We start from the raw sequence: 15,157 nt of genomic DNA on the forward strand, positions 1-15,157 counted from the left end.
TACTGTGGCTTCGCTCATCTTTGTACGATTATCGCCTTTATCCCTGATTTTTATTTTTGCGAATTCGATGCTCTTATCGTCGGCAACAATCTGCTTTTGTTTGCGCTTGTCGCCTGAAGCGAAGCAGAATGAGATTGGACGCCTGGAGAAGCAGCCTGGGCATCGCCTCGGCCTCGGCGTGAGCCGCCTGAACCCACACGACACAATCCACAACGCCGCAGCGCGCGCCTGCTACCCGCTGGCAGCTGCACGCGCAGGGCAACACCATTCGGCATTTCCCATCAGATGGCCAGCCTATCGGCTGAATGCCCCATTATCATTACTCAGCAGATCGTTGACAAGTGATTCCGGTACAGCGACACGCATACACACCATACCACCCGTTGTGTTTCAGCACATTCTGTCCGCGTCAGATTACAGACGCGTGGCAATGGCAATGTGGGGGCCGACTCATACGCTGGAGTCTTTATTCTTCCTCTACCGCCTTTTGGGGGGTTTCATTGAAGAAGATCCTCCTCCTGTCACCTGGCTTCCCGTAGATTTAGTGCGACCTGGTTAGCGAACACGAGTTTGCGTCAGTATCATGGGATCGTTCATCGTACCATGTGTTGGGATGCCATTTCTGGATGCTCGCAGCATCGACCAGCTAATGGAGAATTCGACCAGAGTACCAGGTATAGCTTAGGTAGCATGCAAGCGATTTGCGTGCGTTTTGTACCTGGAGGCTTTAGAGCAGACTCTCTTGGTTTTGGTTTGGAGTTCACCGGCTGCCCATTCTTTGTGAGGAACAGTCTAGCTATCCTTGATGGGGTCTTCTGCCTGTAATTGTAGGGCATAGTTTAAGTCGCAGGATTTGTTACCGAAAGAAATACAGGATGCCTTCTAGCGTGCGATGCTGAAGTTGAAAGAATGATGGCAAGGAAGAGAGATGTGGAAAGTGGAAGGGCGCAATCGTAACGTACATCTGTTCTCCTGCCGCCTCGGAAGCACCGCCAACAGAATACTCAGTTCCTGCTACTGAGCAGCCGTCATCAGACGCATTATCTTCACATTCGGCTTCACCTGATCCCGCAGCCCCTGTATCAGTGGCCAAGCGTGTCCATTACTGATTCCATTGACTACTGCATAGTTTTGAGGCATGATCAAATCCTGTCACAAGACCTGAGCGATCCATTACCTGATAATCGCCGGATCTGTTGTCTACTGTCATTTCTATCTGTTGATGAACTTGGAGATTTGGATTTCTCCTTCAGGAGCTGCTCAATTTCCATATCTTTCCGCGATATTGTGTCTTTCAGATATGAAACCTGGACACAAAAATGATGAACGCTTCTGAAATCAAGATAACCAAGGGAAGACACAGAAACTATCTGATCTGATTATAGTAACAACTACCAGGAATTAGCCTTATTAACAGCAATACATTTTTTTGAGGATTTTGATATTAATATGTGAAGCAATACACTTACTATAACGTTTGACAAAGACTCTTTCTTTCTCCAATTTAAAAGTTAATCTGTGGTCATATCAGAAGAGAGTGTGCCCCTTGAAACTGATCACTATTATTTAATATGAAGCTTACTAGTGCTCAAAGCTAAAGTAATGTTTGTATGAAACTTGCTATTACTGTTAAACTAGTGAACATAAATTATCCAGATCTATGAGAGTCAGATAAGAGAGAGAGAGAAAAAAACCTGTTCTAGCAGCTCCTTTATATCTTTGCCCTCTTTATTACTTCTTGCGGCACCTAATTCGACTCCAGAAACCCTTTCAGCAAACTTCAAAGTGCTCATTGTTTCTGAATATGATTCGGTATCAGGATTTATTTGAACAAACATAAGTGTCTTTGCTTGTCCACCTGCAAGAAATAGAAAAGAATTATGATAAGTAATTGCCCAAAAAGTAATAACAGCTATATGTTAGCAAACCTCCCTCTCTTTTTTCCGAGGAACAACTATGTATTACCTAAAGAGCTTTGTAGAACTTGAGTCAGCTTGCTGTTTCTGTATGGAACATGGGCATTTTTTTGTGCCAAAGCAAAAATCACATCACCAAGGGCAGACAGGGATTTGTTTATATACTGTGCTTCTTTTAATCTGTCTCCAATTGCTTCAGATCGCTCAACTCTTTCACTCCCAGCAAGATCAATCAAATGGAGACATCCACGTGAAGTAGATCCATTCTTCAAATCCAACCCTCTAACATGCACAGTTAGAATGCTGCATGCAACAAAAGTTTCAGAACATTATGTTCCAAGAATTTTAGGGTTTGACTTTAATAACCAATCATTGGTATATACCTGTGAGATCGACTGCTCCTTTCATTCAGAGCTGTTGATCCAACTGCTCTATTTGTTTGTCCAATTTCCATCAAGTCCAGTACATCTGATGTTGATTTGACTGGATGTAAGCTAGCATCTGGGACAACAAGTCCATTCGGCTGAGAGGTACTCCAAATTCCGAGTGTTTCTTTATGTCAAGAATAACATTTTTTTCTTTGCATGTCTGCCAGTCGAAACATTAAAATGTAGCCATGAGAGAGATGATGATACTCCCTCCGTTTTTAAATATGTGACGCTTAATTAGCTTGAACTAACGACACATATTTAAAAATGGAGGGAGTAGAAAATAAACATGCTTTTGGTGGGGGAAGGATATCTTTTTTGTGCAACATTATTGGATAGAAGATCCCGCACTTGTTCGTTGTAAATCTCAACCATTTGCACTTCCACCTCATATGAGAAAGCATTCCTTCTACTTAGAGAGATGTCGAACAAGTCATTTAAGGCTCGATAGTTAACGCCCCAATCTTCTTTCGATGTGCCTGGTCCACTCTAAGAAAATGATACCAAGCACCAATTAGTAATATCCCCAAGAATAGTATCAATTCAACTTTGTTATTTTGAGTCTTGATTTCTTACCATTGTGTAAGTCTTTCCTGAACCAGTTTGACCATAGGCAAAAATGCACACATTAAACCCATCAAGAACTGATCTGATCAATGGCTGGATATCAGAGAACACTTCAGCTGAAAGTTCGTAAGAAAAGTTGGTGAGCAATATTCAATGATACACCTTTCTAACTTGAGATTGCATCACTGGCAAACATGAGATATACCTTGAGAAGCATGTGTTTTAAACACCTTGTTAAACTTGAACATTCGACACCCATCCTTCCCTTGCTTGAAGGGGTTTGTGATGAGAATCTCACCATTTTCACCAATATAATCAACTGTAGTTGTTTTCCCATCTTGACCAGGAAGAAATGGTCTGACACGGCAATACACTCGGATATTACCTGATAATAAACATTAGAGTACAAAGGAAAAATGTTAAACAGCAATAAAATGTGCACAAGCGTAAACATATCATTGTGCAGGAAAATACCTTTTAGTTCCTGTACTTCGTTAAACAGCTTCTGATTTTCGGCAAGAACCTTATGGTAATTGTCGGCAGCATCTACTAAACCTTTTAGATCATGTCCTAAACAAGTTTGGCAAGTTAAGAGCAGTCAAAATAAATTATCAGCAAAATCGAAAATGTATGTGTGCGACACGTTATACAAATCACGAGTACCCTCACATACCAATGTTAGATATTTCGTCCCTCCATTTCATTTGAAGGACAAACAATTCCTGCTTAATGGACTGAGACGATAACCTTATATCCTAGTTGAATAATATAAGTGAGAAACATAAATAAACTAAAGACAAAGGAAACTTGATATAGAAATAAAACAACCTTAATGGACATTTGTTGATTATCCATAAAACTCTGGAAAATGTTTGCCTTCCTGCTCCAAAGTTGAGATCTCAATTGGGAAGCAGACTCAATCTCTTCAGCTTTCTTTTTTGATTGCATTAGAAGAAACTCAGCCTCCTTAATTCTCGAAGTCAAGTGTTCCTCCATCTGCCTGGCTTCTGTTTCCGTTCTCTCACGGTACTGTTCATGCATCCTACTCAAGATCTGTATTTCTTGCTGAAGAGAAGCTATTGTATTCTCTGCATTGTCCTTTTCATGCATCAGCCGAACCATGTCTTGTTCGCCTAGTTTTCTTTTCTCATCAATTTTTGATTTCTCTACCTATGAGAGTAAAACAAACAAATTTATGATCTCTTCACTATAACTATGAGCACCAAATGTAGTACAATACTCAAAAGTGATCCAAATATCATACAACCAACAGTTGTTTCATTTTTTCAAAAACTGATTGAAGCAAGTAACATGGTTAGAAAAATAAAAAACAGATTAGGATATTTTGAATACCTCAATTAGCTCAAGCCGATTCACTGTCATCTGAATAAGAGCAACATGTGTCAATATCTAAACACAGTAGTGATTCCTGTGATAATTTTCAGACCATGAACAAATTCGATAGCTACCTCATTTTCTTCATTTGTTCCATTTACTAATGTCTCGAGTGCTTTAATTTTTGATCGGTACTTGTCTTCCCGAGTCTTTATGATGCTGTTTTGCTGCGAAAATAAGTGATCTGTTTCAGGAGTCAAATTTTTATGACAGGAAATGGTGAATTCAAAACAAATGGCACACTTACATTTCTTATGTGATCTGCTTGAATAGCAATGCGATGCTCAATCTCTTGAACAACATTCCTTAGCAAGTAAACAACACGCTGAGACAAGAATAGACTGGATTTAGTCATCAATAACTGATGATAAATAAAAACTGCAATTCCAGGCAGTATATTTATTGAAAGTCCCTAAAAAACAGACTTACATGTGGTATTTCTCCTCTTTTCCTCTCAATGCTCTCATCTAGAATGCCATTAACAATTCTAAGAAGTGATTGAGTAGGTGCGTTCTGATAAAAGATAGTTATATTAATTAATAAAATGGCAGAGATAAGAATAAAAAAAGTGATGACATGGTCTAATGCTAAAGAGTTTACATCTAGACTACTTGAATGCATCATCTCTGAAATTTTGGCAGCAGGAAGATCAGTGTAGGGGCCCCGCTTAAGTTGGAAAGCATCATGGACCTTTTGTCCTGCAAAGTAAGGTAAGCATGCTGTACTGTTAAGTCTTGTTTGTTATGTTGAGTTCAGCTTCATGTTGATTTATTTTAATAAGGACCGGACTGTGTGCACCGTCATGATGCAGAGACTGTAATTAACATGCACTTTTTTTCTAAAAGAAAGGTGAGAATGGTCATATATAAACATGGTAAGGCACTTAAGTCTAACTTGAAGGGAAGCAACAGGACTTGAACTTGTAAATGTAACCTGTGTATTAGAGACACACAAGCTAAGGGTACTCTGAAAGCATGAATATGAAAGTTACCAACATATAAAGTCATTCGCGCTGAAATGCAAAACGCCTGATTGTTTTTTTTTCTTTGGAACGGGGGGATTACTATATATATGTGAAGTCCAAGGATAAGTTGGACATACCACCGGCAACCGGTTATTAATGGCAATTTTTCTGTTTAAACTACATACTTAGAACCAGATACACAGTTCATTGCCACAAAAGATGACGCCTAAAGAAAAGACACATGCATACCTGAATGAAGATTGTTTCTTTGTTGGGACTTCAGATCCCAGTGGCCCTTCTGTCTTTCCTCCCTGGGAGATCTTTTCCCTGGCGTCACAACCGAAATTATAGGCCCATCGGATTCTCGAAGTTCCAATCTCCTTCTAAGGGGTGTCTTTACATTGTTTTGACCTGATCCTGTAGTCACATTATCCTTTAGAGCCAGGAGACACTCCACTACAGAAGACATTGATCCCTGTAATCATTGAATGGGCAGGATTAACAAAAACTGACATGAACAGAACCACAGATTTTCAATTGACAATTGTGAAAAAAGTCTGAATCAAAATATAGGAGTTGCTGATACCCCAGGACCATTGGCCAAAAGAAATCACAAACTATGAACTCTACTAAGCATCTGAGAAATGACACAGATTTCAAGGGGTTTTTGAGTCTATGCTGTAGGGGGTGAAGCTCTTATGGATTTTGGTGAAGGTTTGATAGAATTCTACAGGAGAGTTGTAAGATCTAAGACCACTCTGAGTCACACATATTCCTTGCAGTGCAACACTTTTCAACCTTTCCAATAGCAACTGAGGTTATTGCTGCTTTTCAGTCAACCATAATCGAGCTTAGTGGTACAACTCATATATAGCCATAGTTATGAACATGGTCGTCAAAATCTCGATTACGTCATCAGATTTTACGCATTTACGATCGGAACCAATGGGCTTGGTTATACGATTCTTGTCAATAGAATCTACCTCTACGATTTTTAAGTTTATGATCCCATGATTGCAATCTTACCTAAAGACCTCCAATTTGACTTAGAATCCACAATTTTGATAACCTTGGTTATGAATACACACCATCTTCATACTGAAATAGATCCACCGTTGCTATGCAAGGCCTAAAATAGTAGGCATTATTGCCAACATGGTATTAAGGACTAACACCAACTATGGTAACAACCATTATTAACATACACCTTGAAAAGGAGATGGTGGCACCATTTAGTTCGAATGAAACGCATACTGACAATCACTATGTATACCGGAAAACTACTTCACATGACAGGAGTGATCTCACCTCCTCCAGATCCTTGACGCTGAATCCTGGTAGCCCCATCTCCGCGACAACAGAGAGGAATTTCTTCACATTCGACCTCTGGTCTGATGCGTTACCACCCCACATTCCCTTAAAAAAGAACTCAAGTTTAGATCAGCAAGAGTAACATGCACCAGAAGTTCAGCATCCCGGAGATGACTGAACTCACCTCCTGAACATCGGGCATGAGCTTCTCCGCAATGTAGCAAAGCGCGGTACCGTCGATGAGGTACTCCCGCAGCTCCTCATCTGAAGAATCCAATGGCAAGTCGAACTCCGGCAGCAACTCACCAAGCCAATCTATCACCTCAGCACGCCGATTGGCTAGAAATAGTTTATAACCAAAAGGAGCAATCGTGAGGAATGCGTACAGAATCGTAAGATTGAGCTCGCAAATTCAAAACTTAAAGCTTCAGAACAACATCACTAGAGTCAAAGATCACACTTGAACTCCTATACAAAACTAGCTCTGACAAGCTAATGCTCAAGGAAAACTACTGCATCGCACTGCACTGCCAAAATACGCAGCAAGAGCACTAGACTGTCCAAATACGGGTAAATTCAACCCCAGACGCGCCAAACTTAGACCTGAATCGCTCCAACTTACCAGTTTTGCCAAAAGAAAAAATCACATGACATACTAAACACATGAAACTTTCAAAGATCCAAACTTTGGGCTTCGGAACTTGAATTAAGGCGTTAGACCATTCCCCACAGAAGAAAAGGAAGAAAGAAAAAGTGAAAGCTCAGATCGACGACCATCCCACCTGCATGGAACTCGCCGTACTCGCCGTCCACGTTCCCCATTCCTCACCGCCGGAACCGGAGCCTGCACGGGGCCGAAATGCAGGCCGATCTGGGCCCAGATCGAGCCCTCCGGCGGGCGGGGCGGCACAGGTCCGGCCGAATCGAGAGGCTTGGAGGCAATGCGGGAGGCGGATCGGCGTGAGCTCGGGGGGCTTTTGGCCTGGGTTTTCTTGGCCCCTCTCTGTCCCTCCCCTCGCCGTCCTCCTGCTGCTGTTGGACGGAGTGCTGCGCAGCGCAGAGGCTCGCTCAAGCAGCTTCCCTGTCGTCCTGTGACTTCCTGGTTAGTTGGATTTTGATTTTTGTTTTTGCTTGTGCGTTAAGGCCGGTGGTCAGTGTAGTAGGGGCAGTACTATGCAGTCCCTCCCACCCACCATTAAACTCGCGTGGAATTTACCGTTATCGCGAGTTACAGTTACAACAGGCTTCGCACGGTCTGAATCAGATTTCCGGATGTTGTGATTGTCTGCCGTTCGATACAAGTTTGCGCCGATGATATGAATCTGCAGAAAGTGCGTACCATATGCGTAATGGACTGATTTGTAAGAACGTAGAGTATCTTGGTAAGATGAAAGTGCAAAAGCTATTATGGATGTCCGTATATGGTACTCCTTGAACGAACACTCCGTGGTTGTTGTTGTTTTTCAACTAATTTTACTGCTTTGTGTGCACGTCAGCGTTTGCACCCGTAATGTGTCTCCAAATAATTTTATTGTCCAGAGTTACCAAAATATTAGACCTAACCTAACAATATGGCATCGCACCTCGGCACATGTCGACGCCGCGGGTGATTATTCCAGGATCCAAGATCCAACACCGCAACGTGCACAAAAGAGAAAAGGGGGAGAACCCGGAAGCGCGGTGCGGATGCTAGTCTGCGAGCGCGAAGGCCCTGCAAAGCAAGCAGCGAGGGTCGGCGTCGTCAGCTCGCCACCGGCGCATTTTTTTTTTTTTTTTGTCCCAAGCTTTGCTGGGGCTCCGAGCTCGGGGGTGACGAGGCCGCACAGGCGCAGCGCAGCTGGCCCGAGGAAACAACACGCCAGTGCGGTGTGTGTGCAGCGACCCCGCCGCTCCCAACAAACGTGGGGGCCGAGATATTTTGTGACCCGCACGTCGGTGCAGAGGGTCCGGTGGCTGCCTTCGAGGCCTGTCCGGGCCCGGACTCGGCCTGCATCGTCCCATATGGCCCACCAGATCTCCCGTTAATCTCCCCTGCCGTAGAACCACCCACCCGATTCCGCAGTTGACATGAATCTCCGAGCCGACCGCCGAGGCGTAGGATGTTTTTCTTTGGGATTTCCAGCTTTTCTTGTTGCTTGTGAACACGCACGAGTGAGTGAGTAACCACCCCCTTCGGCCGATGCTAATGAGTAGTGATTGGCTTTCTTTTTCTCCCTGCCCCAACGCAGCGTGCCACGCACGCCTCGGCGGCAGATCAGCTGTGCCCATCCGGGCAGGGGCGGAGCTAGGAACCAGTTAGGTCCCGATCTGAACAAGCTAATAAACGTTTGGCTTCTTGCTAGCTTCCATAGTTTATCAATTTTTAAGTTTCATATATCACTATGTTGCATGTGCATAAACCGGACTGCAGCACGGGACCTGGCTCTGCCACTGCGTCCGGGTCTGGCTGGCAAGGCCCGCACAGCGATCGTTTTGGGCATCACGTAGGAGCTGCCGCGAATGCAGCGCAAGGTGTGCGCCTGCTTCTTTTCAATGTGAAAATACAGTGCATCGGCGTTGAAGTTGAACAGCGGCGCAGTACTACGGTTTCCGTACAGGCTTGGTCGGTTTGGTGCCACCTCCCCCCGTCATGGCGGGTCATCAATCCCTCCCACGGACCACGGTGCACTAGGTAGCCCGGACGGCAGGCGCTGGCGCCCAGGGCACGCTAGCATCCGTCCAACGCAAGCACTGTGCCGTGTCGTGAGGCCACAGGCATTCCTCTTTGACCCTTTTTTTTGTTGAAGAGGTTCCTCTTTGGCCCTGCCCTGCAGCTCAGGCGAGGATCCATGCAATGCAACCACACGTCTTGTGGCTGTCCTCGCGAGCCGTGACACAACCCGAAACGCTCCGGATGAAAAATGGGAGCACACAAAAAATTGCAGGAACTATAGAGAGGAAAAAACAGAGAGCGCATTCTTTGTATTCTTATTCCATCGTTATATGTTAGTATCATCTTTCACGTATCTAATTACACAGGTTTCTCATCTCTTATCCTCCTTTCCTCTCTGTGTCCTTTTTTTTCTTTTGGAAATGCCAACCTATTATTATTTCGGTTACACCACATGCGTAGCATCTCTTCTTGTTTGGTTTTCATTCCATATACGCTGGCCCCTAGTCGCTGAGCAGGGCAGCTGGAAACATACGTCCAGGCAATCTCCTTTCGCCATACTCCATTTTACTGCAACTTGTAGAATGCCAAGGGACAAGGCTCCGTTCTTACATAGCAGGCCTGGTGGCAGCTCCAGCGGGACCAGCTTGTCGTAGCAGCTGCGCGTATATAAACACAAACTGAGATGCTAGCGATAATGTTCAACCGCCACGAGTCATGTGTCAATGGGTGGTAACGGATCATGATTCTAGTGCTCTCTTCACAGTCTAATTTGATCCTTAAGTATATTTAGCTCAAAATTGAATAAGATTAGAGCCCAGCCCTTTTAGAATCTGGCACTTAAATTATTTAGGCTAAAATTTAAGATCCTTTACTACCCCGTAGCACAAGTTACAAAACAGTGGATGAGATTTTTTTTTGGAAATGGTTACCTGAAAATAAGCTTCTAGTTTCTGCCTCAGGACACCATGCTCCCTCTTCACTTTCTGGAATGATTTCATACAACTGCAAACCAAAACATGGAAAATAACAGCTGTTCTTATTACATGGACCAAATACGTGGGCAGTTCATTTTTGTTTTTGGATTTTGGAAAGGAGGACTTGTGAGAATCTCTATGGATACAAAAAGAAAAGTGGTAGAATTCAGGGAAAACTTTATCAAAGCTCCAAAAGAAATGGTTCTTCAAATAAGAGACAAAAGTCTGAAAGAACAAAAGCATCAAACAGGATGAGGAAGGGGAAAGAGAGATACCCTTCAACATTTCCTTGCCCGCAATAATCCCTGAATGACATGCACTCACTCTTCATCCTTGAAGCACCAATGCTGCATCAAGTTTTGTAATGTCAAACACATGCGCAAATATATAAAAACCATGATGATGTGTTTAGACGTCAGGGTTATGCTTTCTTACATCTGAATTCAGAACCATGCTACGCTTACAAAAGTTCACTGGCTACACATATTACGCGTTTGGTTGGCATTGAAACATTAATCTCACAGTCCAATAACAAAACAAAAAAAAAATACCGAGTTTTTTTTTTCTGGGACAACAGACCACCATATAAAGCCATCAAAAACTTTGGTTTGCATGCATGTAGCATACTGAAGATTTCATTTGTGAGGCATTCATTTGAGATGTTTCAGATTTCCCCCTTTTTTAAAGAAGAAGCTGAAGCATGCAGCAGGTGATGACAAGAAATTAAGAGCACGCGTTTGTTTAAAATTGGATGATGTCAGCTTTGCAGGATATTCAGTTATGCTCTATAGTCTTGCTGGTTCTCATTAGTCATGAAACGATAAGGGAAAGCTATGTGTGCGGTACTGAATCAGTCGTACAGCATGCAGCATATGCAACTGAACAAATATATCCAGGTGAAACTCTGGATCTACCTGGAGCAGCTGCCTTTTAGTTGCTGCATGTATGCATCCCACTTGTTGAAATCTTTGGGGTATTTTTCCCTGCAGTGCCATAAAGTTTTAATTAGTCAGGTACAGCACTACTGCCTGCATCATTTGTCTTCTTTGTTTTTCATCAGGAAAGCTTATTAAGTAAGTTTCACTACTTAGTGCTTACAGTGCTTGCTCAATGTTGGATATTAGCCTGGCAGAGTCCTTGAAAAACAAAGTAACGACCTCTTCAGCAAAATTAGGACTAGCTTCATCCTGCAAGTCTTCCACCTGACAAAATTGCTCATCTAGGTACCCCTGTCAGTGAAATACAGGTTTCTGAATCAGCAAGTGATATATCAAAGAAAAACATGAAAAAAAACAGTACAGCAGTCACTGCCATGAATGGGTTCAAAAGTGGGCGTGTATATACATAGGAAGAATTAAGATCAAATTTCTAGTGTCCTTGAGAAAGCATTAAGATATACTGATGATAAAAAAAACTTTCAGAATACATGCCTGATCAAAGAGACTCTTTTTCATGGATGCAGCTTGGCGTCGCAAATTAGAATAATCCATTTGTATGAATGAACTAGGGAAAAGGTGGCAAGGCGGAGATGATATAGATAGGAACACACTTCACAAGTCACAACACAATATAACAGGTGGGAACTAAGGATATAGAAAGTCGAGCGCGCTGTATGCTTATATAGCTGAGGAGGCCGTTACCATTCACCCACCAGACGTAAGTGAAGCTCTAGATATTCCAATTTCTGGATAGCAAATGTTAGCATCTTGCGTGCGCAGGCGATTTGATTGCCACAGTGTGCACAAGCTATCCACATTCTGGAGAGTGACTTGAATGGATGCGGATTCTTGTAGCCTGCATCTCTTTTTGATAAGAGACATGCTGGTGTACAGCAATCGCAAAGAAAGCATTTAAGGGAGCTTAGGCTTTATCAAGAGTCAAGATTAGTTTAGTACTCTACAAACAGAAAGAGTTAATCTGTTTCATGACTTTCATTTGGCTTGCAGTCAAGGACCGTTGTTGGACCGCCAACCGCCTTGCCAATCGTGGGTTGCCTCATCCGGCTAGGTGCCCTCTTTGTGACCAGGATGAAGAATCAATTCAGCACTTACTAGTCTCTTGCGTGCTTGCCCGCCAAGTTTGGACAGAAATCTTACAGAGGTTGGGGCTGGTTACAGTAGCACCACAGCCTTCAGTTACTCGATTTTCAAGCTGGTGGTGTTTGGCTCTCAAAAACATTCCTAAGGAAATGCGCAAGGGTTTCAATTCATTGGTTATCCTGGTTGCTTGGGAGATCTGGAAACACTGGAATGAGTGTCTTCAATGGTGCTAATCCTAGTGCTTCTTTGATTCCGCAATCAGTAGCAAATGAGAGCATTCTTTGCTGCTCAGCTGGAGCCCATGCACTTGCAACAATTTCTGTCGAGGTCGCTTAACCTGGACTTTTAGCCCAAAATAGGTGCTCTGGTCATTTTTTCCTCCAGTGAATGTTGAGCGTGCAACAACTTTATGTGTGTGTGAGTGGGTGTAGGTAGTTTTCTGGGGATCCTTGTGACCCCTACTTTGTATTTTATTCTCTTCTTAATGAAATGAAACACAGTTCTCCTGTGTTTTCGAGAAGAAAAAAAAAATCTGTTTCATGACATCAGGACTATTTTCCGAACAAACATGATCCACGAAGATCACAAAATTAGCTGGCACTATTAGTTATTGAACAGCAACATGACTTTCTGCAGGTGTACATAGAACAGGATACGAGACTGCATTTATACTACACTTGAACACACTTGACTGCATAGTGGAAGTTCAGACCTAATACAGCCTCTACTGCCAAATTTTCTCATGCTAGATTGCTAAAAGAAAACATTGGCATATACTACATAGGCATATACTACTACTACAGGTGTAGTCCCAGGCATGGCGATCAGATCACAAAAGAAGCAACAGTTGTAAATTAATCAAGCATGGGCAATCCTATCATTTGAAAAGTGCCCTTAATATAAAATCACAAAAAACTAACAGTTTAAAATTTTTCTACTACCAGTCTACCACAGAGTCATAGATGTCAGCTTTTTTAATTAAACATGGGTTAATCATGAAGTCGGTTATGCTAAAGTAAACTAAATTACTTCAAAATCACAACAGAAAAACAGTTTAAGCTTTCATTGCGACCAGCCTCCAGACTTAGAGAAACATGCAGATGGAAGCTTTTCCTAACTCCTTGCAGGTATTGAAAAGATTTAGCACACTCAATTTTCCGAACTTGCATATGAAAACAGAGACATTCAGTTGAGAGTAAAACAATGCTCTCATTCTGTGTTAATCATCACCAAACTGTCATTTACTGGGTAATCCTTTTAAGAAATTCAGATTACTTCACATCAGTACATTTACGTTATACTGCTACCTCTTAGCTAAGTCAGATTACTTCACATCAGTATATTTACCTTATACTGCTACCTCTTAGCTGTTTTGTGGGCAAGAGAATACTACTGCATGCTTTTAAAAAAATATCCTAAGATTACGCAAGAAATTGCAGGATAGAATGTAATCAGACAATTTGGGAAAGATGGAACAAGATATCTTTTTGTGCCCCTCAAAGTTCAAACATAATGCGGTGATAAAATCTGGGAGAACGATGGCGAATTAGAATAGGCCCAAGATGCTAACTTTGAGCCTCAGCCAAAGAAAAGCAGGACAAAGAAACAGACCTCAACAGTTCGATCAAATTGTCACAAGCCAATGTTCTCTCGGAGCATTGGACCACGTGGCAAAACCAACAGTCTTTTGCAAAAGGGGTAAAAGAGATTCATTCAATGATTGTTCCGATGATTGCTCTTCATCCCCAGTCAACATCACAACTTGATAGGAATATGGCATGGATCAGAAATTCGAAACAAACAGAAAGCCTATACAGGAAATGGATATCGGCGAAAAGAAAATGCTGGACGTGTCATTGCCATCGCCACAGATGAATAAACTGCAAATTTTGTCTACATGCAAGCTATTCAGTCACTACCTTCCCCGAATGGTGCTTCAATTTTCACAAAAATCCCAAGATGCGGTCGCACTGTTCATTCCTATGCTGGTGTCTCTTTCCCTTGGTGAAAATTCTCAAGGCAACATTAGTCCTTGCACAAATCAAATTTTGATTCATTGTCCTTTTGTATGTGGAAAAAGTATAGTAGACACGGTTCCTCCAATATATCAAAAAACTTTTTTAGCTCTGTATGTTATTTGTAAATCAACATGATATGCACCAGATTCATTTGAGAAAACAAAGGTTGCTAATTTGACCATTTTTACGCTTGTCTTTCCTTGTAAACACTTCTCAAGCTATAACATTCGATTTCCACATATCAAGGTTATCTGTGTTCTACGGCTTGTGCATGCCCACGTTGTCGGCACTCAGCAATTCCTTTATAGCATTGAGAACTCACTTTCCACAACCTAAAAGTAGCATATACAGAGCACAACATGAACTGGATGTGTGCAGTACCTCCAAAAGCGACCTTATGGATTTATCATCCACACTGCTCCAAAAAGGAACCGAGATGCTTTCTAAGTTCTGTTTGATGTGTAAGCTCGATTGCTTTTTGGCACATTAGTATGCTTTCTATTTGCACCTAGAAAGCACCAACTTGACTAATTGTCTCTTTTCAAAATTTAATCAGAAATCGAAATATGTCCTCTTCTGCTGCTCAACTGCATTCAGAGGTAAGTTTTTTGAGGTGAGGGTATAACCTGGGTTCACTAAAACACTAACCAAACAAACACTTTGCAAGCTTTCGAGATGCACGATAGACAGTAATCAAACACAGTATGATCTTTTGCAGCTCAGTACCCCACTCACTGAAAGTCACTCCTCCAGATTTTGAAGTTGTACACGCAAGCTACTCCTATCCATGCATGATGTCTAGACGCTAGACGGCTAGAATCGAGCACTAGAAGTTTAACCAGCACCTAAAGTTGGAGCGATCTTTTTCATCCGAGTACTAGAAAACAAAGAT

At 42.3% G+C, this 15,157-nt stretch overlaps 2 protein-coding genes across 2 annotated transcripts; both read right to left on the bottom strand.

Annotated features, from left to right (window-relative positions):
- Positions 1-281: 281 nt before the first annotated feature.
- Positions 282-7,716, bottom strand: LOC112895427 (kinesin-like protein KIN-14C). The gene is made up of 22 exons (XM_025963378.1): positions 7,364-7,716; positions 6,766-6,920; positions 6,579-6,686; positions 5,520-5,745; positions 4,907-5,004; positions 4,736-4,819; positions 4,554-4,631; positions 4,381-4,473; positions 4,265-4,294; positions 3,740-4,081; positions 3,585-3,666; positions 3,386-3,481; positions 3,117-3,296; positions 2,921-3,027; positions 2,658-2,833; positions 2,300-2,464; positions 1,966-2,219; positions 1,695-1,858; positions 1,178-1,307; positions 963-1,077; positions 719-819; positions 282-551 (listed from the first exon to the last, which is right to left on the bottom strand). The coding sequence occupies exons 1-22, from the start codon at positions 7,401-7,403 to the stop codon at positions 478-480; spliced, it is 2,898 nt and encodes a 965-aa protein (XP_025819163.1). The 5' UTR covers positions 7,404-7,716; the 3' UTR covers positions 282-477.
- A 1,800-nt stretch (positions 7,717-9,516) lies between these two features.
- LOC112894709 (pseudo histidine-containing phosphotransfer protein 5-like) lies at positions 9,517-12,001 on the bottom strand. The gene is made up of 6 exons (XM_025962500.1): positions 11,639-12,001; positions 11,307-11,437; positions 11,123-11,191; positions 10,484-10,555; positions 10,164-10,236; positions 9,517-9,890 (listed from the first exon to the last, which is right to left on the bottom strand). The coding sequence occupies exons 1-6, from the start codon at positions 11,696-11,698 to the stop codon at positions 9,840-9,842; spliced, it is 456 nt and encodes a 151-aa protein (XP_025818285.1). The 5' UTR covers positions 11,699-12,001; the 3' UTR covers positions 9,517-9,839.
- Between the last annotated feature and the right edge of the window lie 3,156 nt (positions 12,002-15,157).

Source organism: Panicum hallii, chromosome 5 (assembly GCF_002211085.1).
Source record: "Panicum hallii strain FIL2 chromosome 5, PHallii_v3.1, whole genome shotgun sequence".
Taxonomy (NCBI): Eukaryota; Viridiplantae; Streptophyta; class Magnoliopsida; order Poales; family Poaceae; genus Panicum; species Panicum hallii.